Genomic DNA, 23,856 nt, shown 5'->3' on the forward strand with positions numbered 1-23,856 from the left:
CATGGTACAACACAGATGAACCTTGAGGACATTATGCTAAGTGAAATAAGTCAGTCACAAAAAGACAAATACTTACAGGAGGTCCCTAGAGTCATCACATCCATAGAGACAGAAAGCAGAAAGGTGGGTGCCAGGGGCTGGGGGGACAGGGGATGGTAGGTGTTTAACGGGGACAGAGCTTCAGTTTCACAAGATGAAAAGAGTTCTGAAGGTGGATGGTGGCAATGGTTACAGAACAATTTGAATGTACTTAATGCCACAGAACTGTACACTTAAAAATGGTGAAAATGGTAAATTTTGTTATGTGTACTTTACAATAGAAAAAAAAAATGCAAAAAACCCAGCTGGAGGCTTCTGTCATTCCAGCACTTTGAGAAACTGAGGTGGATGGATCACTTGAGTTCAGGAGTTTGAGACCAGCAAGGGCAACGTGGCAAAACCCTGCCTCTACAAAAAATACAAAAATTAGCCAGGTGTGGTGACGCATGCCCATGTTCTAGCCCGAAGTAGCCTCCACTACTTGGGAGGCTGAGGTTGGAGGATGGCTTGAGCCCAGGAGGTGGAGGTTGCAGTGAGCAGAGGCCGTGCCACTGCACTCCAGTCTGCGCAACAGAACCAGACTCTGTCTCAAGAAAAACGAACAAAAAACCCCCACCATTAAGTAGAATTTTACAGGATTTTATCAATTCCAATAAGCAAATCTGAGTATCTGCAGGGCCCTACACTGGATCAAACCACAAAACCCACAAGGAATTGCAACCTGAGTCCTCACCTGGTACGTGTGCAGGATCTCCAGGAATGATCTGTAGATTTCCGGGTGGTCCAGGAAGCGGGTCTTAATCTTATTCACGTAGCTGATGGCGTTGTTGAACTCCACGGAATCCGACTCCAGGGGCACCTGGGGTTTGTCCTCCTTATACGGCACCTGCTGCTTGAAGTCCTCTGCACAGTCCCCGTGGTTGTGCGAATTCTCCTGACAAGGTGACAGTGAGTTACTGCCAGGCCCGACACTGGGAGCAGACTGTGAAAAACGCCAGGCCCAGCCACTGCACAAGCACAGAAAAAACTTAGCATGGAGCCAAGTTTTGTTAGAGACAGGGAAAGGTTACTGCTGAGGGCCTGGAGGCAAGCAGGGCGGGCGCACAGGTGAGTCCCCCCAGCTCACCTCCACCGCATCCCTACCAGTCTACTCAAAGAACATGCCAAGTTCAAGGAGCACCTTCCATTTTGAAAACTTCACATTTGGGAGAAATGTACAAAGTGGATGTTTAAGCCTCTGCAGCGCCAAGTGCTGGGCTGTGTATAATAGAGGAGTCTCCCACGCCTTCCGCAATCTGTTTCAGCAAGATTGCTTTCACGTGGAAGAGCGCGTGCTGCCAGCAGTGATGCCACAGTAGGATGCATAAGGTGGGGACCCTGGAGGTTAGAGGCGACCCACCGTCCAGGTTGCTGGGGACTTCAGGGATTCCTGGGACGTGACATTTTTGGTGCTAAGCCCCAGGCAAATCGCAACGAGATGCATCGTGCATCGGTCACTTGAGAGAAAGACAGGCCCTGAACACCCACCAAGAATGCCCTCTATGCGTGTACTTTTCAGCCCATATGAGCAAAAAGAGAAACAAAGTTGCCTCCTTCCCACATTGTGGTGGGCCAGGACCACGCCCTCAAAGGAGGAGCTGTTGTTTCTAAAGCAGAATGACGTGGCACCGTCTCCAGTCAGTCCGGATTCCTCCAGCCTGGCTGAGGTTTCTGCTTGGATAACCCGTGCTCGGTGAGTCCCAGAGAACCCTCTTTCACCAAAGTGAAATGGCGCCATCTCCCGGCACCCCTGTGTGTTTCTCTGCGCCACCTGTTGCCACCTTATGGATAACATGTATTTTACTCATTTTATTATCCGTCCATCCTGGCTGGATTCCACGAGGGTGGGGATTTTGATCAGGGCTGTACCCCCAGAGCCTGGAACAGTATGAGAAGAGTGGGTTTCACCTGCTGTTAGGGATGGTTAGGTGAACGGATGAAGGGACACAAAGACTTCACTGCTTCTGCTGCCCTGCAGTGCCCAACACTGCACGTGACCCAAACACTGACCCTGATAATCTACTGGGCTAGGCAAGGTCAGGCACACCACTGCCGTCCTATACTGAAAGAGGCACCTCTGCTGGGCACAGGCACCGTCAGCGGGATGAGTGCATCCGGCAGCTGCCACAATAAGGTACCCCAGACTGGCTGAAACGATGGAAGTTTGTATCGCTCCGTTCTGGAGGCCAGGAGGCCAAGGTCAAGGTGCCAGGAGGTTTGGTTTCCTCTGGGGCCTCTCTCCTCGGCTTGCGGACGGCTACTGACTCACTGTGTCCCCATGTGGTCGCCTCTGCACGTGCACATCCCTGATGTCTGTCCTAATCGCCTCTTCTCATAAGCACACCCATCACACTGGATTAAGGCCCACCCTAACCACCTCGTTTTACATAATCACCTCTTCAAAGGATGATTCAGCCTCTTCAAAGGCTCTATCTCCAAATACAGTCACATTCTGAGGCATTGGGGGCTAGAGCTAAAACACATGAATTTGGGGTGGGGGGAAAACACAATTCTGTCCAGAACAATGGGTACAGAGACAATTCTGAAAGTCTCAGCTGAAAAGCAGAAACACAAGATGCAGAACAGCTGAGACTCTAAAACCCTTTCTCCTCAGTGGTGGATTTGTTCTTTTTATTTTGAGATGGAGTCTGGCCTTCCAGGCTGGAGTGCAGTGGTGCGATCCCGGCTCACTGCAACCACCGCTTCCCAGGTTCAAGCGATTCTCCTGCCTCAGAACTTTGGGATCACAAGTGCCGCACAACCACACCCAGCTAATTTTTGTATTTTTAGTAGAGATGGGGTTTTACCATGTTGGCCAGGCTGGTCTTGAACTCCTGACCTCAAGTGATCCTCCCACCTCTGCCTCCCAAAGTGCTGAGATTTACAGGCATAAGCCACTGCACCTGGTCAGTGGCGGAATTTGTTCTAAGATTCTCAGGATGTTTGTGATGATTCTCTCTGCTCAGGCTCACGGGGCTGCTGTTTCTCCACGGTGCACAGGTTTGACATAGGAAGGGGTCGGAACCAGCAGGGTGTGGGCATGTGGGGAAGCAGCCTGAAACCAAGGTCTGTTTCAAAGGCAGGCAGCTGTAAGCTCACCGTGAGCCCCCCACCACTCCAATGAGGTATCTCCAAACTCCACATACACCCTCTGATCCCCTAAAGTGAGCCACTGCGACAAGATGGGGAAACACGCTCTAGACCAAAGCCTGGCAAAAAAGAGCCAGATGGGATGCTGCAGCCATTACAGGAGACAGTGTGGCAGTTCCCTCAATGGGGTGACCACAGAATTATGGCTACCATATGAGCCAGTAATCCTGCCCCCAGGTATATACCCAAGAGAACTGAAAACAAGCCAGGCGCGGTGACTCACACCTGTAATCCCGGCACTTTGGGAGATTGAGACAGGTGGATCACCCAAGATTAGGAGTTCAAAACCAGCCTAACCAACATGTAGAAACCCCGCCTAATCCCAGCTACTCGGGAGGCTGAGGCAGGAGAATTGCTTGAACCTGGGAGGCAGAGGTTGCGGTGAGCCGAGATCACACCACTGCACTAGAGCCTGGGCAACAAAAGCGAAACTCTTGTCTCAAAAGAAAAAAAAAAAAAAAAAAAAGGAAAAGAAAACAGGTGCTCCGGCCAGGCACGGTGGCTCATGCCTGTAATTCTAGCACTTTGGGAGGTTGAGGTGGACAGATCACTTGAAGTCAGGAGTTTAAGACCAGCCTAGCCAACATGGTGAGACCCAGTCTCCCCTAAAAATACAAAAATTAGCCGGGTGTGGTGGTATGTGCTGGTAGTCCCAGCTACTTGGGAAGCAGAGGAAGGAGAACTGCTTGAACCCAGGAGGTGGAAGCTGCAGTGAGCCAACACTGCACCACTGCACTCCAGCCTGGGCAACTAGAGTGACACCTCACCTCAAAAAAAGGAAAAACGAAGGCCAGGAGCAGGCGCGGTGGCTCACGCCTGTAATCCCAGCACTTTGGGAGGCTGAGGCAGGTGAATCACAAGGTCAGAAGTTCGAGACCCACGTGGCCAACATGGTGAAACCCTGTCTCTACTAAACATACACAAAATTTGCCTGGCGTTGTAGCAGGTGCCTGTAATCTCAGCTACTCAGGAGGCTGAGGCAGGAGAATCGCTTGAACCTGGGAGGTGGAGGTTGCAGTAAGCTGAGATTATGCCGCTGCACTCCAGCCTGGACAACAGAGTGAGATTCTGTCTCGAAAAAAAAAAAAAAAAAAAAAAAAAAAAAGAAAGGAAGCAGGTGTTCCAACACATCGTCACATATGAATGTAGCAGCACTACACACAACAGCCAAAAGGTGGAAATAGCCCAAACATCCATCGATACACAAATGGACACGCGAAATGTGGTCCCTCCACACAGTGGAGGATGACTCAGTCTTCAGGAAGGAAGCACTGATACCCGCTCCGATGTGAACGTCGTCGGAAAACACGATGCGAGTGAGAAGCCAGACACCAAGAGCCACACGATGTATGACCCCATTGACGTGAAACGGCCAGAACAGGCAAATTCACAGACACAGGAAGCGGACTCATGGTTGCCAGGGGCTGGGGGCAGAGGAGGTTTCAAAGGTTCAGGGTTTGATCTTGAGGTGATGTTAGTGCTCTGGAATTAGTGGTGATGGCTGCACAGTATCGTGAATACAGTAAAATGATGATGATGGATTTCATGTTATGTGAACAGTATCACAATATAAAACATTTTTTAAAATTTAATCCTTTGAAAATGTAAAAATCATAACCAATCACACCGAGCCAAGCTGGCTTTGGCCTCCAAGCTGTCACTTGCCAACTGCACTGCTCTAAACCACCCAGCACAGGCCCAGCTTTCTCTTTCCTTCTGGCACCCCTTCTCTCCCCGTGCCCTGGGTGGCCTCATCAGAGTTCCAAACGCTTCCCACACCATGACAAACCTTCCTGCATGGCCGACACCTCCACGTGAGCATCCACACACAGCCCCACCTGGGTACTGATTAATGGAGCCTCGAATGGCAGGCACCTCACAGACACAGAGCAGCTCCCTAGCTGCCTGGCCTCGTACACCTCAGCAGGGGCCCACACTTACCCAGAGAATCAGGCAACCTGGGATCACCCCAGACTTCTCACTTTCACTGACGTCCCCCCAACACTCCTAATCGACATCTTCGTCCACTCTACCCCCAATACATGGGAACCCCCCCCCGGTCCTTGTCACCATCCATTCTGTCCCCATCACACAGGAACCCCCTCTGGTCCTTGTCACCACTCACTGTATCCATGACTGTTCACTGTCCCCATCACTGGGGGGTCCTTGTTACCACCCATTCCGTCCCCATCACTGTCTACTTGGTTCCCATCACTTGGGGACTGTCTCTGGTCCTTGTCACCATCCCCTCTGTCCCCATCACTGTCCACTCTGTCGCCATCATTCGGGGCCCCCTCCGGTCCTTGTCACCATCCTCTCTGTCCCCATCACTGTCTACTCTGCCCCCACCACCTGGGGCCCCTCCCTGGTCTCCCAAGAGCCTCCTGACCCCTCATTGTCAGCGCAGCAGCAGAACTGCCTCCCAGAACCCTCCAGTGGCTGTCGTGACCCAGCTCCTGACCCTGCCGGTCTCCTTGGCCACACCTCAAGCACACCGCAGGCCATTCCTCACTCTCACCGCAGGCCACCACACGCCACCAGAACAGTCCCCTCTGAAACAGGCCCTGCCCACAGCACCTCCTCTTCCCCAGCCTGCTCCTTCCTCTCTCTGCCCTCGGCCACAGCACAGAAGCCCACGTCTGCCCGTCTGTTTCTTATGGGACTCCCCACCTTGACTGTGCAGGAACCCTGAGAGCAGAGCCTCTGAGTAAACCCCAGGGCCTGGCTCGGGGAAAGGGGTCACTCTCTGCTCCATGAGCCACGAAGATACAAAACTGAGAATCCAACTTGTTGGCAACTAGCTGGACTCTCCCACAGAGTAGCCAGGGGGCTCCCTCTGAACGAAGAGGGGCTGCTTATCTCTGTCCAAGCCAGCTGTCATCTTCCACAAGGCAGGATCTGACCTGAAGAGGACCCACTAGCGGAGAGTGGCCATGTTCCCACCAGCGTCCAGTTTCTCATTCTTGCACCATGCACTGCTCCCTAGGAATGTTCCAGAAAGTGGACATGGTCATGAACAAGACAGTGGAAGAGCCTACCTCATCTTAAGGACTCACCGTCTACCGACAAGAAAGGAAAACCAACAATAAACAATGGATTCTGAACTTCTCCCAGCCGTTTTGAATGACGTGCGAATGACGCAGGGTGGAGACTGGGGCTCTCTGTGGAGATGACGTTACAACCAAGGCCTGGATTACCAGACAAGAAATGACGCTGACTCAGGAGACCCAGGTGAGGCCCCAGTAAGAGGCTGTTCTTTCCGGCAAGTTCTCCCGGTCGCCACTGGCCACGCATTGGCCTGTGTCTGTCTCCCCTTCAGACTCATGTTCTCAACCAGAGCAACCCTGCCCCGCCAGGGGACACTCGGCAACCCGAGACACTTTAGGTGATCACATCTGGAAGCAACTGGTGGGTGGAGGCCAAGGGGGCTGCTCAAACACCCTTCAGTGCACAGGATGGCCGCTCGCCATAAAGAATGGTCTGGCCCCCAAAACTGAAGTTAAGACACCCTACACCAAAGGCTGTGGGAGGCTAGGACTGGATTCTTATTCACGTTCCTCAGCACGTGTGGGCCACTCCCTACTTGTCAATAGCTGGCAGGCCTTGTGATAAAATGGAAAAAAACTGACACTTCAAAACAGTCAAACTAGGAAAACTAAGAGAGAATACTGGCCGGGTGTGGTGGGTCACACCTGTAACCCCAACACTTTGGGAGGCCAAGGCAGGTGGATCACTTGAGTCCAGGAATTCAAGACCAGCCTGGACAACATGGTGAAATTCTGTCTCTATTTTAAAAATGTAAAAAAGGCCAAGCCCGGTGGATCACACCTGTTATTCCAGCACTTTGGGAGGCTGAGGTGGGTGGATCACTTGAGATCAGGGGTTCGAGACCATCCTGGCCAACATGGTGAAAGCCCGTCTCTACTAAAAATACAAAATTTAGCCAGGTGTGGTGGCAGGCACCTGTAATCCCAGCTACTCAGGAAGCTGAAGCAGGAGAATGACTTGAACCTGGAAGGTATAGGCTACAGTGAGCCAAGATCGTGCCACTGCACTCGGGCGACAGGGTAAAACTGTGTCTCAAAAAAATAAAAAATAGGCCGGGCATGGTAGCTCATACCTACGATCCCAGGACTTTGGAAAGCTGAGGCGGGTGGATCACAAGGTCAGGAAATCGAGACCAGCCTGGCCAACACTGTGAAACCCTGTCTCTACTAAAAATATAAAAAATTAGCCAGGTGTGGTGGTGGATGCCTGTAGTCCCAGCTACTCAGGAGGCTGAGGCAGGAGAATCGCTTGAATCCAGGAGACAGAGATTGCAGTGAGCTAAGCTTGTGCCACCGCACTCCAGCCTGGCGACAGAAGGGAGACTCAGGCTCAATAAATACATAAAAATTTTTAAAAATTTCAATTAAACTAAAAAAAAAGTACTTTGGGAGGCTGAGGCAGGCGGATCATGAAGTCAGGAGTTTGAGATCAGCCTGACCAACACAGAGAAACTCCGGCTCTACTAAAAACACAAAAATTAGCTGGGTGTGGTGGCGTGCACCTGTAATTCCAGCTGCTCAGGAGGCTGAGGCAGGAGAATCGCTTGAACCCAGGAAGTGGAGGTTGCAGTGAGCCGAGATTGCGCCACTGCACTCCAGCCTGGGTGACAGAGCAAGACTCAGTCTTAAAAAAAAGAAAGAAGGAAAGAGAGTATCACCAGGGCCTTTGTGTGTGGGAAGCCCCGTGAGGCTTTCAGACAATGGCCTCTCAAAGGACTCCAGGGAGCCAAAAGCTCAAAGGACTCCTGAAGACACGCAAGTCAGGGCCTGGACATCGGACATGCCTCATGCGTCTGTCCTGAAGCCATACAAACAGCCCAGACTGCTGGGAAGCAGGGCTGGAAACGTGACAGGTGTGTCAATATCAACCGGAAGTAAGTGGGCTCCCAGGTGCCCGGAAGAGAACAAACCTCTGTAGCTAAGACAGGAAGCCCTGGAAATGACTGCTCCCAGGCTACAGCAAGATGCCCAAGGCCTGCTGAGTAGCTACTAAGTGAAAGTTCTTTTCAAGCCTTTCCCCAGGTCAATCGGCCTGCACCATCATCATTGTCACCTAAGCCACCTAGGGGTAGACAAGACTGCCAGCCCTCCACGGTTGAGGCCCCGCAGTTATTTAAAGAAGAGCCAACTCCAAATACAACCACAGTGTGACTCCTGTCAAGATCTAGCCCTGAAAGACAAGTTACTCCACGGGCAGAGAAAGGCAATTTCCACATGCAGGATGCACATTTCACTTCTTTTCAGTCCGGCTCTTTCTGAGTGAGTGACGGGAATGACACCCAGTGTTTCCACAGCATTCCGGCTCTACAGAGTGCTCTCACGGATGCTGCCATTGCAAATGAGCTGGGCTTTCACCTACAGTCATGACTGTTCCAGAGTTTAGTCTTGCTTAGACTTTTACGGTCTGAAGCACAAGCCCTATGTCTGGATCCAGGGACTCCATTTGCAAACAGGAAATGGAAGGCTCTTCGGAGTTCAGCAGCCACAAGCTTCAAAGTTCCCCTTTAAAACTGAGACTCAGCCAGGCGTGGTGGCTCATGGCGGTAATCCCAGCATTTTGGGACGCTGAGGCAGGAGGATCACGAGGTCAGGAGTTCAAGACCAGCCTGGCCAACATGGTAAAACCCCGGTCTCTACTAAAAATACAAAAAAAATTAGGCGGGCGTGGTGGTGTGTGCCTGTAATCCCAGCTACTCAGGAGGCTGAGGCAGGAGAATCGCTTGAACCTGGGAAGCAGAGGTTGCAGTGAGCTGAGATCGCACCACTGCACTCCAGCCTGGGTAACAGAGCAAGACTCCATCTCAAACAAAAAACCAAACAAACAAACTGAGACTTGCTCTTTGGCTTTCAGAAGCAACAGACTGATGGCAGAGAGAGTCTTGCACAGAGAAGCAGCAAAATTTACATGCACCCTGCACACGGAATACAAAAGCTGCTGCCACATTACTCTTCAGCATTCTCTTTCCAACTGACTGCAGAGTGTCAGATCCCTAACTGGACACTCTTACCATGTCTTCCATCAAAGGAGAGACCCACCAAGTGCTTCCAGCAGTAGATTCTGACACTCCCTGCTAAAATTCTAGGAGTGAGGACTGGAGGAGGTTGGGAGAGCTGGTTCACTTATACCAGCTGTTCTCAACAGGGGCACTTTTCCCCCAGGGAGACACCTGGCAATGTCTGGAGACATTTCTGGCTGTCAGAACTGAGTGAAGGGCTGGTGGGTGCAGGCTACGGATGCTGGCTGCTAAACATCCCACAACACACTGGGAAGACCCCAACAGCAAAGAATTATGCCCTAAATGGCAATAGTACCAACGTGGAAAAAATGACAACGGTCATCTTACAAAAGGAAATCTTAAATAGGCTTTCTTTTTATCAGAGGAGCTGGTGAGCTCAAGGATGAAGAGACCACAGAGATAGGAGCAGTTAGCCAGGCCCAGTGGCTCACTCCTGTAATCTCAGCACTGTGAGAGGCCAAGGTGGGCAGACTGCTTGGGGCCAGGAGTTTGAGACCAGCCTGGGCAACATAGTGAGACCCTGTGACTACAAAAAAATAAATAAATAAATTAGCTGGTCGTGGTAGTGCATACCTGTAGTCCTAGCTACTTAGGAGGCCGAGATGGGAGGATTGCTTGAGCTCAGGAGACTGAGGCTTCAGTGAGCTATGATAGGGCCACTGCACTCCAGGCTGGAGTGAGACCCCGTCTTTTAAAAAAAAAAGAGACCACTTTTAAAGTGAGTGAGACTCACTTTTAAAAGAGTGAGACCCCATCTTTTAAAAAAAAAAAGAAAGAAAGGCTGGGTGCGGTGGCTCATGCCTGTAATTCCAGCACTTTGGGAGGCCGAGGAGGGCAGATCACGAGGTCAGGAGATTGAGACCATCCTGGCCAACACGGTGAAACCCTGTCTCTACTAAAAATACAAAAACTAGCCAGGCATGGTGGTATGTGCCTGTAATCTCAGCTGCTCGGGAGGTTGAGGCAGGAATCACTTGACCCCGAGAGGCGAAGGCTGCAGCGAGCTGAAGCACCACTGCACTCCAGCCCGGGCAATACAGCGAGACTCCGTCTCAAAAGAGGCTGGGCATGGTGGCTCACGCCTGTAATCCCAGCACTTTGGAAGGCCAAGGCAGGCAGATCACTTGAAGTCAGGAGATCAAGTCCAGCGTGGCCAACAGGGCAAAACCATATCTCTCCTTAAAATACAAAAATTAGCCGAGCATGGTGGCCTATAATCCCAGCTACACAGGAGGCTATAATCCCAGCTACTCGGGAGGCTGAGATAGGAGAATTGCTTGAATCTGGGAGGTGCAGGTTACACCGAGCTGAGATTGCACCACTGCACTCCAGCCTGGATGACAGAGCCAGACTCTGTCTCAAAAAAATAAAATAAAATAAAAAAATAAGAGGGCAGCACCTATCACCTAAGAAAGAAACAGCCAAAGCAAAGCCAGGAGTCCCAACTGAGCTAATGATCCTGTCGACAATTCCATGAAACACAGCCAACATAAAAGTGGCTATTCACACACCATCTCAACCACTTTATTTCACAGGTGGTTCTGAGAGTGATCAGAGGCAGACGACCACATGAGCAAGTACAAGGGCAAGCCTGCCTGGTACGCTTGCTGGGAAAGCCTCAGGCCCAGACCTCAGACTTCACACAAAATTCTGCATTAGGAGGATACCTCCCTGACATCCACTCTTGATTTAAATCTTCCGAACAGATCAATTTGGGAGGCAGAGGCTGCTTGTGTAGGTGTTTCCATATCTATTTTGATTTGTGCTAGAAGCAATGAGCATGCCTAGAAGAATGGATCTTAAGTGGCTTTCTAGCAATGACACAAGAGAGACACGTGGCTCAATGTGAGTAGCAAGATATACGTGGTGAAGGCCGAGAACATCCGAATCACTATAGTGGCATACCTGGCATGTCAGAGGCGACTGTATGTTTAACTTGCCGTTCTTGGGAATGTCTATTCTGTATCCGAGGGGAAGAAAAGCATTGAATCCAACAATGAGGTCAGGGTGCTCGTGGAAGAGCTGGGAGACACGTCTGATGACTCCAGGAGTATCGATACTAGAAGAAACAATGAGAGTGGGTCTTGGGAAGCAAATAAAAAATGAAATCTGTTCCCTACTCCCTTGATACTGCCACATAACAACCTTCTCCACAGACAACAAGGCAAGCTAATGTGATCCACCAGGCACAGTGGCTCACACCTGTAATCCCAGCATTTTGGGAGGTCGAGGCAGGCAGATCACCTGAGGTCAAGAGCTTGAGACCAGCCTGGCCAATACGGCGAAACCCTGTCTCTACTAAAGATTCAAAACTAAGCGAGGCATGGTGGTGCATGCCTGCAATCCCAGCTACTCAGGAGGCTGAGGCACAAGAATCACTTGAACCCAGGCGACGGAGGTTGCAGTGAGCCAAGATTATGCTGCTGCACTCCAGCCTGGGCAACACAGTGAGACTCCATCTCCAAAAAAAAAAAAAAAGGTGCGTATGAGATAGCATCTGTACACATGATCTATTTCCTGAGGGGCTAGGCCTGAGCTCCCTGTGTCCTTTTGGTAAGAACCAGAAAATACTGACATCGCTCAGCTCCCCCAAAATACTCCACGGATGAGCACTCGGTTCTGAAAATGTCAGGAGAGCCAACCGCAAGTCCTGGTCTCCAAGAAATGGCAGGAGGCCAAAATCCTCTAAGCAATGTGAAAAGTTCCTTCATTTCATATCAGATAGGGATGACTATGACACAGGTTTCCATCCGAGAAAATGACTGCAATGCATAAACAGCAATGGTACAGCCAAGCATGGGAAACGTGTAAGATAAATAGGAGGGGAGAGATGGGGTCTCCCTCCCAGCCGCATCACAGCCCAGCCCTTAGTACTGGGCTCCTGGAAGGAGAACAGGCCAGCCCCACCAAAGGGGGCAGCAGCGTGGTAGGGATGTGACCCGAATGCATCTGAGTCAGAGGGTCTGAGTTCTAGTGCCACCTCTGCCACTTAAGTGGATCCCTTACTCACTCCAAGTCCCACTGAGCCTCCTATACAAATAAGTGCATGATCCTAGGGTTTCCCATCTATCTGTAATCCTCCTTGATTACAAAATCAGCCTGCAAAATCAGCTCATGTGTTTTAAACGTTTTCTGTATGCCAGCTCCCTTACTAAGCATTTTACGCGTCTTCCAAGCAGGCCTGGGACTCCAGTGAGCTCAGAGAAGCATCTTGAGGACAAGATTAAAGGGGAAAAGGAGCCAAAAATTTCAGTCATCAAGGCAAGTAACATTTTGCAGTGCTTGAAAAAAAATAAATAATCAAAATGGGTCCCACCAAATCTTTCATGAACAAAACTTATTTAAAAATCAACATATTAAATCAAGGCAGGATTCGACTCTTACGAGTGTGCACGGCCTCGCCTCTTCCCTGGTCCCTGTCCTCCTTTCAGGAATCCCCACGAAGCTCCACAAGGTGGGTACTACCCATTTCCATTTTTGTTACCAGAAGGAGCTAAGGCTGTGTGAGATTCGACAACCCGCGCAAGGTCACCCGGCTAAGGGGGCAGCCCGGAGAGGGGAGGTCCCACCCCGCTAGGCCCGATTCTGGCCAAAGGGGGGGTCCCCCGAGGTGGAGAGGGGCCCTGCGGGTACCTCTGGCTTTTGAACTCTTTCATGATCTCCAGGAAGCCGTTGTAGGTGGCGGGGTCGCTGCCAAAGCGGATCTTCACCTGGTCCAGATAGGTGAGGGCGTCTTCAACCTGCAGAGAGGGGAAGGGTTCCGGTGGGCCCGAGCCGCGGGGAGGAGGGGCGAGGGGCTGGGATCGCTGGAGGGAAAGGGGTCAGGCCGGACCTTCAGAGGGCCAAGGTGAGAGGTGAGGAGTGAGGGGTCCGGGGCCGGGCAGAGGGGAGGCTGAGGCGGGGCCGGGGCCAGGGCCGGGCGGGGCCTGGGTGAGGGGCGCCTGCCCGCGGAGTCCAAAAGATAAGGTCCCAGAGGGAGGGCAGGGACGACACTCACGTGCACCGGCAGCTTCTCGTGGCCCGCGGAGCCCGAACGACCCCAGCGGGCGCCGCTCAGCCCCCGGCCCGCGGGGCCGCCACCGCTGCCGCCGCCAGCGTGCGCCATGTTCGAAGTCGGAGCAGCACCCCGCCCCGCCCCCGCCCGACGGCCTCCCGCGCATGCGCAGCCCCCGCCTTTGGAGGCGGGGTTTGATGACGTTAGAGGGGCGGCGCTCTTTGAGGGTCTCCTCTGAGGATCTTCTCCTTAAAATTGCTCTCGTGCATAATTAAGGATTTATATAGCATGGGTAGGCGAACCAAGACCCGCCGCCTGCTTGGTCTGGCCCCGCAAGCTCAGAATGATTTTTTACATGTTTACCTAGCTGGGGGAAAAATCCAAAGAAGAATAGTCCATGACCAGTGAAAAAGTTTCTGAAATTCACATTTGAAGGTCCCTGAATAAAGTTTTATTGGCACACAGACACGCCCGCCGGTGTATCTAGGATATCAGCCTGCTTTTGCATAACAGAGTAGCTAGTTGCTAAAGATCGTACAGATCTGCAGAACCTGATGTATTTACAATTTGGCCTTTTATGGAAAACATCTGTGGGTTCCTGCTTTCTAGAGCTGATGGGACAATGAAGTATGAGCACCCAGCGCCCTAATACAGGGCCTGGTGTGGTGAATTTCTGCTAAACGGCCTTTGAGTTAGTCCTACTCCTCCATTTTCACTTCCCTTTCCTTGGTCCCATCACTTCCCAGCTGGACTAGTTTAGTAGCCTCCTAACCCTGGTACTTTCTCAGCCCTGGTACTATCAAGAACTCCAGGCTGGGGGTGGTGGCTCAGGCCTGTAATCCCAGCACTTTGGGAGACAAAGACAGGAGAATTGCTTGAGTTTAGGAGTTCAAGACCACCTGGGCAGCAGAGCAAGATCCACGTCTCCACTAAAAAAATTGAAAGTGAATAAATTAGCTTGGCGTGGTGGTGCACACCTGTTGTCCCAGCTACTTGGGAGGCTGAGACAGAACGATTGCTTGAGGCCAAGAGTTCAAGGCTGCAGTGAACCATGAACTTACCACTGCACTCCAGCCTGGGAAGCATAGCAGTGTTTTTTGTTTGTTTTAGAGCATCTCACCTCAAAAAAAAAAAAAACAACAAAGAAAAAACTCAAGCCAGGTACCGTGGCTCACACCTATAATCCCAGCATTTTGGGAGGCCAAGGTGGGCAGATCACGAGGTCAAAAGATTGAAACCATCCTGGCCAACATGGTGAAACTGCGACTCTACTAAAAATACAAAAATACTGTGTGTGGTGGTGCACGCCTGTAGCCCCAGCTACTCAGGAAGCTGAGGCAGGAGGATTGCTTGAACTCAGGAGGTGGAGTTTGCAGTGATCCGAGATTGCACCACTACACTCCAGCCTGGTGACAGAGACTCTGTCTCAAAAAAAAGAAAGAAAGAAAAAACTCGGCTCATTCCACCCCTGCTTCCAAACCTCCAAGGTCTTCCTACTTCTCTCTCTCTCTCTCTCTCTCTCTCTCTCTCTGTGTGTGTGTGTGTGTGTGTGTGTGTGTGTGTGTGTGTGTGTGTTGCCCAGGCTGGTCCTGAACTCTTGAGTTCAGGCAATCCGTTTGCCTCAGCCTCCCAAGGTGCTGGGATTACAGGCATGGTCCACCTCGAAAATCCTGCAGGAAAAGGTTTCTAAAAACCTTTTCTGACAGCCTGCAGTGTAGGTGCTTATGAAGCAGGAGCAGCATGGAACAAACCTCTCAAACGCCAAACTGAGGAAGGAAGTGGCTTTTTTTATTCGGCCAGGAGTTTCAAGGGGCAACAGCCTCACTCCCGGAACTCCCCAAGCTGCAGCTTCTCTCCTCTTTTATAGGCTTACACTGCTAAAGGGGAAACTGAGGTAGAACTATGTCATTGTCTATTTGCTGGATGTCTGACCTTAACAACCTTTTGGCTTCATTGATTTGCTAATTCATATGCAGCGTGAGTGGGGACCAGCAGGGGAGGGGGCTTACAGACACAAGACAAAAGTAACAAGCCATTTGTTGGCAGAGGTGTTTCCAGGAGGCAGCCTGGTCCGTGGAGATGTGGGGGCGTGAACCAGTGCTGGGCTCCAGCCGGCAGGGATAACATTCATTTGCAGCTCTTTCAAGGTTAACAGATAGCAGAGACGCTGGAAACTAAAAAGGGAGTCATTTCCCCAGCTCTTTGGTATTTTCTTTCTTTCTTTCTTTCTTTCTTTCTTTCTTTCTTTCTTTCTTTCTTTCTTTCTTTCTTTCTTTTTTCTTTCTTTCTTTCTTTTTCTTTCTTTCTTTCTTTCTTTCTTTCTTTCTTTCTTTTTCTTTCTTTCTTTCTTTCTTTCTTTCAGACAGAGTTTCGCTCTTGTTACCCAGGCTGGAGTGCAATGGCGCGATCTCAGCTCACCACAACCTCCGCCTCCTGGGTTCAGGCAATTCTCCTGCCTCAGTAGCTGGGATTACAGGCACGCACCACCATGCCCAGATAATTTTTTGTATTTTTAGTAGAGATGGGGTTTCACCATGTTGACCAGGATGGTCTATGATCTCTTGACCTCGTGATCCACCCGCCTCGGCCTCCCAAAGTGTTGGGATTACAGGCGTGAGCCACCGCGCCCGGCGGTATTTTATTTCATTTTTTTTTTCCTTCTTCACCCTCCTTCCCATCTGGAAGGGAGGGAGGGAGGAGGTAAAATTGGAGGCAAGGGGATCTCCCCTCTCACTTAGATTTCACCTCATTAGAGATAGGGAGACCTATCTCTAATGAGATAAGCACCTACATTGCAGACCGTCAGAATCTGTCCTTAGGAACCCTTTCCTGCAGGATTTTCCACCCCAGCAAACTGCCTCTGTGCAGAACCTGACACCATTGCCTGACCGACCTGCCTGCTTCCTGGCCCAAAGCATGGGCTCTCACCATTTCCATGGCCAGAAGTACTGTCGTGCCTCTTTGTTATCAAGAAAACACCTACACATCCTTCTAAACCCAACCCAAATATCACCTTCCCTCAGGAAGCTTTCCCAGTCCCCTTCTGTGTCCTCCCACAGCCACTTATATGTCATGTTTGTTTTGAGGACCATCTCTAACACAAATCCCTGTCTCAGCCACTCAGTCAGCATTTATCAAAGACATGAGCATTCACTTAGTGACCAAGGGCATTCACTTGTTATCAGTGAAAAGGAGCAGGAAAGTTGGGAGTAAATTGGCATTGAATGCGTCGTTTACCAGGCACTGTGCTAAGTGTTAGGAATAAAATGGTAAAAAAGAACAGAAATTTGGCTAAGAGCTTTCAGTCTTTCAGGATAGACAAGAATCTAATAATCACACAAATGTAATGTTTCACATGTAACAAATACTTCAAAGAAAATGTATACATGTAACAGCTCCTAAATTTATATTGCTATGGCTGTGTAACAAATCAGCCTTTGACAATCTCAGTACTTTGGGAGGCCAAGGTTGGGGGGAAATCCCTTGAGGCCAGGAGTTCGAGACCAGCCTGGGCAACAAAGCAAGCGCCCATCTCTACAAAAACATTAAAAAGAAAGAAAAATGGGGAAAAAAGCAGCCCAAGACTTAGAAGCTTCGAATGACAACAACATTCACGGGGCAAGCAGCTCACAGCTATATCCCAGCACTTTAAGAAGGAGAGGTGGATCAAATGAGGCCGGGAGTTCAAGACCAGCCTGGACAAGATGGTGAAACCCCAACTCTACCAAAAATACAAAAATTAGCCAAGCGTGGTGGCACACGCCTGTAATCCCGGCTATTCAGGTGGCTGAGACATAAGAATGGCTTGAACCCAGGAGGCAGAGGTTGCAATGAACTGAGATTGCGCCACTGCACTCCAGTCTGGGGAACAGAGCAAGACCTTGTCTCAAAAAAAAAAAAAAAATGACATTCATTTTACTCTTCAATCTGCAATTTGGGCAGGTTTGGGAAGAATAACTCAACCTTGGCCTCAGTGGGTGTGGCTCGAAGTCTGGGGGCTGGAATCATCTGAATGTTTGCTCACACACATATGTGTCAGTTGCTACAGGCTACAGGCTGAGACCCTCGCTGGGGCTGTTGCTTTGAACACTTAACATGTGGTCTCCATGAAACCTGAGCTTCTTCACAACAAACGTTCTAAGAACAAGTGAGCGGGCCGGGCGCAGTGGTTCATGCCGAGGCGGGTGGATCACCTGAGGTTGGGAGTTCGAGACCGGCCTGACCAACATGGAGAAACCTCATCTCTACTAAAAATATAAAATTAGCCAGGTGTGGTGGCGCATGCCTGTAATCCCAGCTACTCAGGAGGCTGAGGCAGGAGAATCGCTTGAACCCGGGAAGCAGAGATTGCTGTGAGCCAGATCGCACCATTGCACTCCAGTCTGGACAAAAAGAGCAAAAAAGTCTGTCTCAAAAAAACAAAACAAAACAAAAAAAACGAGTTTCCCAGGCTACAGAGAGGGAGAAGAGAGTACAAGATAATCCTGGAGCAGCCAGAGGGGCGAACATGCCGCACCTTCAACGCTGAGTTCAACCTTTAATGCTGGTGGAAACTGCCCAAGGGCTTTGGGCAGAGGCGCTCACTGCAAGTCCAGGTTTGCATTTAAAAGTGATCACTCTGGCTGTTCTGCGGGAAAGTGATTGGAGGGGAGCCAGGGAGGCTGTTTCATCATTTAGGCAAAGGACAACAGTGGCTTAGACCAGGATGGGAGCAGTGGAAGTAGAGAGAAGTGAGTGGAAGGGAGTGGTATTTAGAAAGGGAAGATTCATGGCTCCCAGCCAGGAAAGGGATTCTGCTTGGTTTCAGTGCGTTCCTGTATGAAGAGCAGCGAAGGCAGACTGAACACTTTGTGGCCGCCAGATGTCTGGATAGTCCATTTCTTACCAAAGCCGCCCAGTGTTACAGGAAATGGATCCCGATGCAGACCCCCCAGAGAGGGTTTATGGATTTTACGAAAGAAAAAATTCAGGGCGAGTCTCTTAAGTGAAAGCAAGTGTATAAGGAAAGTAAAGGAATAAAGACTGGTGACTCCATAGACAGAGCAGCCCCGAGGGCTATGGTTGCCCTTCTTTTTTTTTTTCTTTTTGAGACGGAGTCTACCTCTGTCGCCCAGGCTGGAATGCAATTTCAGCTCACTGCAACCTCTGCTTCCTGGGTTCAAGCAAGCCTCAGCCTCCTGAGTAGCTGGGACTACAGGTGCCCACTACCAAGCCTGGCTAACTTTTTTTTTTTTTTTTTTTTTTTTTTAGTAGAGACGGGGTTCCACTGTGTTAGCCAGGATGGTCTCGATCTCCTGATCTCGTGATCCACCACCTCAGCCTCCCAAAGTGCTAGGATTACAGGTGTGAGCCACGGCGCCCAGCCTGATTGTCCATTTTTATGGTTATTTCTTGATGATATGCTAAACAAGGGGTGGATTACTCATACCTCCCCTTTTTAGACCAAGTAGGGGAACTTCCTGACGTTGCCATGGCACCTGTAAACTGTCGTGGTGCTGGTGGGAGCGTAGCAGTGAGGACCACCACAGGTCACTCCCGTGGCCATCTTTGTTTTAGTGGGTTTTGGCTGGCATCTTTACTACAATCTGTTTTATCAGCAAGGTCGTTATGACCTGTATCTTGTGCTAACCTCCTACGTCATCCTGTGACTTAAAATATCTTCACCATCTGGGAATGCAGCCCACTAGGTCTCAGCCTTATTTTACTTCTATTCAAGTCGGGTTTCCTTGGGTTCAAACACCTCCAACACTGTTCCAGGAAAGGGGTCCCAATCCAGGCCCCAAGAGAGGGTTCTTGGATCTCACGCAAGAAAAAATTCAGGGCCAGTTCATAAAGTTTATTAGAAAACTAAAGGAATAAAGAATGGCTACTCCATAGAGCAGCCCTGAGGGCTGTGGTTGCCCATTTTTATGGTTATTTCTGGGGTTTTTTTTTTTTTTTTTTTTTTTTTTTTAGACAAAGTCTTACTCAGTTGCCCAGGCTGGAGTACAGTGGTGCAATCTCAGCTCACTGCAACATCTGCCTGCCAGGTCAAGCCATTCTCCTACCTCATTCTCCCAAGTAGCTGGGATTACAGGCATGCGCCACCAGGCCTGGCTAATTTGTGTTTTTTTTAGTAGAGATGGGGGGGGGGGGTCTCACCATGTTGGCTAGGCTGGTCTCGAACCCCTGACCTCAAATGATCTGCCTCCCTCGGCCTCCCAAAGTGCTGGGATCACAAGCGAAAGCCACCTTGATTGGCCCGTAATTTCTTGATGATATGCTAAACAAGAGGTGGACTATTTGTGCCTCCCCTTTTTAGACCAAGTAGGGGAACAACTTGACATTGCCATGGCATCTGTAAACTGTCGTGGCACTGGTGGGTGTAGCAGTGAGGACCACCACTGGTCACTCCCGTGGCCATCTTGGTTTTGGTGCATTTGGGCTGGCGTCTTTACTGAAACCTGTTTGATCAGCAAGGTTGTTATGACCTGTATCTTGTGCAGACCTCCTACGTCATCCTGTGACTTAGAATGTCTTCGCGGTCTGGGAATGCAGCCCACTAGGTCTCAGCCTCATTTTACCCAACTCCTATTCAAGTTGGAGTGGCTCTGGTTCAAATGCCTCTGACACCAGCAACCTATGAGTCATCATCCTTGAGGGCTAACAGCCTTGTCCCACAGTGCGCCCCTCCTCCCAGGGAGTGTGGATTCTACTCAAATCTGTTTTCTCTCAAATGATCAGCAAAAGCCCTCTTTCAGCTGGGAAAGAAAAAACTGTTAGCAGAATGGAGTCATAGTCCAGATCCCAAGAGAAGATTCTTGGACCTTGCCCAAGAAAGAATACCAGGCGAGTCCGAAGTGAAAGTAAGCTTATTAAGAAAGTGAAGGAGGCCACGTGGCTTATGCCTGCAATCCCAGCACTTTGGGAGGCCAAGGTGGGCGGATCATGAGGTCAGGAGATCAAGACCAGCCTGGCCAACATGGTGAAACCCTGTCTCTACTAAAAATACAAAAAATTAGCCCGGCGTGGTGGCAGGCGCCTCTAATCCCAGCTACTCGGGAGGCTGAGGCAGAGAATTGCTTGAACCCAGGAGGCGGAGGTTGCAGTGAGTTGAGATAGCGCCACTGCACTCCAGCCTGAGAGAGACTCCGTCTCAAAAAAAAAAAAAAAAGACAAGACAGTAAAGGAGGCCAGGTGGCTAACAGTTGTAATCCCAGCACTTTGGAAAATCAAGGCAGGCAGATCGATTTTTCTCTACCAAAAAAACAAACAAACAAAAAAAACCGCAAAAATTAGCCAGGTGTGGTGGTACACATCTGTAATCCTAGCTACTTGGGAGGTTGAGGCAGGAGAATTGCTTGAGTCCAGGAAGTCAAAGCTGCTGTGACCCTTGATTGTGTCACTGCACTCCAGCCTGGGAGACAGAGAAAGACCTTGTCTCAATAAAAAAAAGAGAAGAGGCCAGGCGTGGCAGCTCATGCCTGTAATCCCAACACTTTGGGAGACCGAGGCAGGTAGATCACCTGAGGTCAGGAGTTCGAGACCAGCCTGGTCAACATGCTGAAACCCTGTCTCTACTAAAAATACAAAAATTAGCAAATTAGCTGGGTGTGGTGGCAGGTCCTTGTAATTCCAGCTACTTGGGAGGCTGAGGCAGGAGAATCGCTTGAACCTGGGAGGCGGAGGTTGCGGTGAGATGAGATGGCACCGTTGCACTCCAGCCTGAGCAAGCAGAGCAACTCCACCTCAAAAAATAAAAATGAATTTAAAAAACAAAGAAAAAGAAGGTAAAGGAATAAAAGAATTGGCTACTCCATAGGCAGAGCATTGATAAGGGCTGCTGGATTGAGGAGTTATTTCTTGATTATAGGCTAAACAAGGGATGGATTATTCATGAGTTTTCTGAGAAAAAGGGTGAAGATTTCCCAGAACTGATGGTTCCTACCCTTTTAGACCCTATAGGGTAACTTCTGGACGTTGCCATGGCATTTGTAAACTGTCGTAGTGCTTGTGGGAGTGTCTCTTAGCATGCTAATGTATTATACTTAGTGTGTGATGAGCAGTGAGGACAACCAGAGGTCACTTTCACACCACACTGATAAAACCCTGCATCCTGGATGGGCACAGTGGCTCACGCCTGTAATCCCAGCACTTTGGGAGGCTGAGATGGGTGGATCACCTGAGGTCAGGAGTTCAAGACCAGCCTGACCAACATGGTGAAACCCACCTGTAATCCCAGCACTTTGGGAGGCTGAGGCGGGTGGATCACGAGGTCAAGAGATCAAGACCATCCTGGTCAACATGGTGAAACCCCGTCTGTACTAAAAATACAAAACAGGCCGGGCGCGGTGGCTCAAGCCTGTAATCCCAGCACTTTGGGAGGCCGAGGTCGAGAGATTGAGACCATCCTGGTCAACATGGTGAAACCCCGTCTCTACTAAAAATACAAAAAATTAGCTGGGCGTGGTGGCGCGTGCGTGTAATCCCAGCTACTCAGGAGGCTGAGGCAGGAGAATTGCCTGAACCCAGGGGGCGGAGGTTGCGGTGAGCCGAGATCGCGCCATTGCACTCCAGCCTGGGTAACAAGAGCGAAACTCCGTCTCAAAAAAAAAAAAAAAAAAAAAAAAACACATTAGCTGGGCATGGTGGTGCATGCCTGTAATCCCAGCTACTCAGGAGGCTGAGGCAGGAGAATTGCCTGAACCCAGGAGGCGGAGGTTGTGGTGAGCCGAGATCACACCATTGCACTCCAGCCTGGGTAACAAGAGCAAAACGCCATCTCAAAAAAAAAAAAAAAAAAACCTGCATCCCGGATGGACACAGTGGCTCACGCCTGTAATCCCAGCACTTTGGGAGGCTGAGATGGGTATATCACCTGAGGTCAGGAGTTCAAGACCAGCCTGACCAACATGGTGAAACCCGAATCTCTACTTAAAAACAACAAAAAAAAATTAGCCAGGGGTGGTGGTGGCAGGCACCTGTGATCCCAGCTACTTGGGAGGCTGAGGCAGGAGAATTGCTTGAACCCAGGAGGTGGAGGTTGCAGTGAGCCAAGATCACGCCACTGCACTCCAGCATGGGCAACAGAGCGAGCCTCTGTCTCAAAAGCACCACCACCACCACCAACAACAGAAACCCTGCATCCTGTTTCATCAGCAGGGTCTTTGTGACCTGGATCTTGTGTCCACCTCCCATCTCACCCTGTGGCTTAGAATGTCCAACCTTCTGGGAATGCAGCTCAGCAGGTCTCTGCCTCATTTTACCCAGCCCCTATTCAAGATGGAGTAAGATTGTTTCAAAGCCTCTGACAAAACCACATGCCAATTCCATTTGGGGCATGTGTGTACACATGTGTGTATTCATCATGAGGACAATTAAAAGACTTTTTTTTTTTTTTTTTTTTTTTTTTTGAGACAGAGTCTTGCTCTGTTGCCAGACTGGAGTGGAGGGGCATAATCTCAGCTCACTGCAAACCTCGCCTTCTGGGTTCAAGCAATCTTCCTGCCTCAGCCTCCAAAGTGGCTGGGACTACTGGCATATACCACCACACCCAGCTCATTTTTTGTATTTTTAGTAGAGATGGGGTTTTATCATTTGGCCAGGCTGGTCTCAAACTCCTGACCTCAGATGACCCGCCTGCCTTAGCCTCCTTTGTATTTGTCTCTACTACAAATACAAAAATTAGCCAGGTGTGGTGGCGCGTGCCTGTAATCCCAGCTGCTTGGGAGGCAGGGGCAGCAGAACAGCTTGAACCCAGGAGGTGGAGGTTGCAGTGAGCTGAGATTTCACCACTGCACTGCACTCCAGCCTGGGTGACAGAGTCAGATTCTGTCTCCCAAAAAAAAAAAAAGTATCCTGTGATAAGGATGTGTCAATGTGGGTTCATCCATTGTAGCAAATTCACCACTCTGCATTTGTTGGAGTGAGGGATGTTGAGGGGGAGGCTGAGTATGAGTGGGAGCAGGGAGTAGATGGGAAATCTCTGCACCTTCCACTTAATTTCGCTGTGAACCTAAAACTACTCTAAAAAAAGAAAGCCTGTATAAAAAATGTTTACCCTAAATTGAATCAAGCTTTAAGACCAAGGGTAGGCATATATACATATACATATGTGATACACACACACACATACGTATGTATATGTATATATATATATATATATATATATATATATATATATATACACACACACATATATTTTTTGGTAAAGGGTCAGATTAGAAATATTTTTGGGGGGGCACAGTGACTCACACCTGTAATTCAGACACTTTAGGAGACTGAGGCAGGCAGATCACAAGATCAAGCAATGGAGACCGTCCTGGCCAACATGGTGAAACCCTGTCTCTACTAAAAACGCAAAAATTAGCTGGACGTGGGGGTGCATGTCTGTAGTCCCAGGTACTTGGGAGGCTGAGGCCAGAGGATCGCTTGAACCCACAAGTCAGAGGTTGCAATGAGCTGAGATCACACCACTGCACTCCAGCCTGGGCAACAGAGCGAGTCTCCGTCTCAAAAAAAAAAAAAGATTGTAAAATATTATTTGTCTTCCAAAAGAAAAAAATGTAAGATAAAAAGAGAAAATATTGTT

The 23,856-nt window shown here is 49.8% G+C and overlaps 1 protein-coding gene across 3 annotated transcripts in view; it reads right to left on the reverse strand.

Annotated features, from left to right (window-relative positions):
• SIN3B (SIN3 transcription regulator family member B) overlaps positions 1-13,454 on the reverse strand; it is a 50,708-nt gene extending 37,254 nt beyond the window's left edge. Inside the window, exons 1-4 of one of the 3 annotated variants that reach the window (XM_074384433.1) lie at positions 13,290-13,454; positions 12,926-13,032; positions 11,198-11,351; positions 773-973 (exon numbers count right to left, since the gene is read on the reverse strand). In XM_074384433.1, the coding sequence (XP_074240534.1) occupies positions 773-973; positions 11,198-11,351; positions 12,926-13,032; positions 13,290-13,397 (570 nt within the window). In that variant the 5' untranslated portion in view covers positions 13,398-13,454. The remainder of the gene's footprint in view (positions 1-772; positions 974-11,197; positions 11,352-12,925; positions 13,033-13,289) is intronic. The other 2 variants (XM_074384432.1, XM_003942334.4) reach the window with 2 other exon arrangements.
• Positions 13,455-23,856: the final 10,402 nt, after the last annotated feature.

The sequence above is a fragment of the Saimiri boliviensis genome, chromosome 14 (assembly GCF_048565385.1).
Source record: "Saimiri boliviensis isolate mSaiBol1 chromosome 14, mSaiBol1.pri, whole genome shotgun sequence".
Taxonomy (NCBI): Eukaryota; Metazoa; Chordata; class Mammalia; order Primates; family Cebidae; genus Saimiri; species Saimiri boliviensis.